The following is a 582-nucleotide window of genomic DNA, read 5'->3' as shown; positions in this document are numbered from 1 at the left end:
GCAAGGGGTTCCTCCGTTAGATGTTGAATTTGCTCATCATGCCGGTTGACACGTTCCTCCAGATGCTTCCAAGTGTCACTCCTGCTCTCCAGGAGGCTGATCTTATTCACGAGGTTGTCCACAGAGAACAAGTCCATAGTCCTGCTCTCGGCACCTCTGGCACTGGCAGGTTGGCCGGGCTGCCCCGTCTGGTCCAGCAGCAAGGACAGCATCTTGCTTGCATCCTCCTGGAAGTCCAGCCTCAGGTTGGATGACATGTCAGTTATCCTGGCTTGCATGTCCAGCACCAACTGGGAAAGTCGTTGCACCTCGTCCTCCAGGCCGGGAGTACCGGCAGGACCTTGCCACGGATGGTTGCCCTGGCGGTCCCCCTGGCGGTCCCCCTGGTGGTCCGTAGCCTCGGCTAAAATGTGTCCAGAAGCAAACGGCGCCAGATTCTCTAGTTTTCGCTCTGGTAGCTTGGAGACGCTTTTCACGTCCATGCAGTCGTGGCCCTGGTAGCCCGGGCAGCACCTCCACTGCAGCTCCGTCACCGTCTTGTAGTCCAGCTTGTATGTGGGCCTGAAGTGCGTGCGGTATCTA

General features: G+C 58.2%; 1 protein-coding gene across 1 annotated transcript; it reads right to left on the bottom strand.

The window, feature by feature from the left end:
- Window positions 1–4: 4 nt before the first annotated feature.
- On the bottom strand, window positions 5–578 carry LOC109508766 (EMILIN-2-like; the record flags this gene model as incomplete). Its single annotated transcript, XM_019858742.1, has 1 exon — window positions 5–578. A coding segment is annotated over one exon (574 nt), but the record flags the coding sequence as incomplete, so codon positions are not given.
- Window positions 579–582: the final 4 nt, after the last annotated feature.

The sequence above is a fragment of the Hippocampus comes genome, unplaced genomic scaffold (assembly GCF_001891065.2).
Source record: "Hippocampus comes isolate QL1 unplaced genomic scaffold, H_comes_QL1_v1.1 C16600218, whole genome shotgun sequence".
In the NCBI taxonomy this organism is placed as follows: domain Eukaryota; kingdom Metazoa; phylum Chordata; class Actinopteri; order Syngnathiformes; family Syngnathidae; genus Hippocampus; species Hippocampus comes.
Note: the sequence above shows the minus strand (reverse complement) of the source record. Positions and strands in the feature narration are given on the sequence as shown.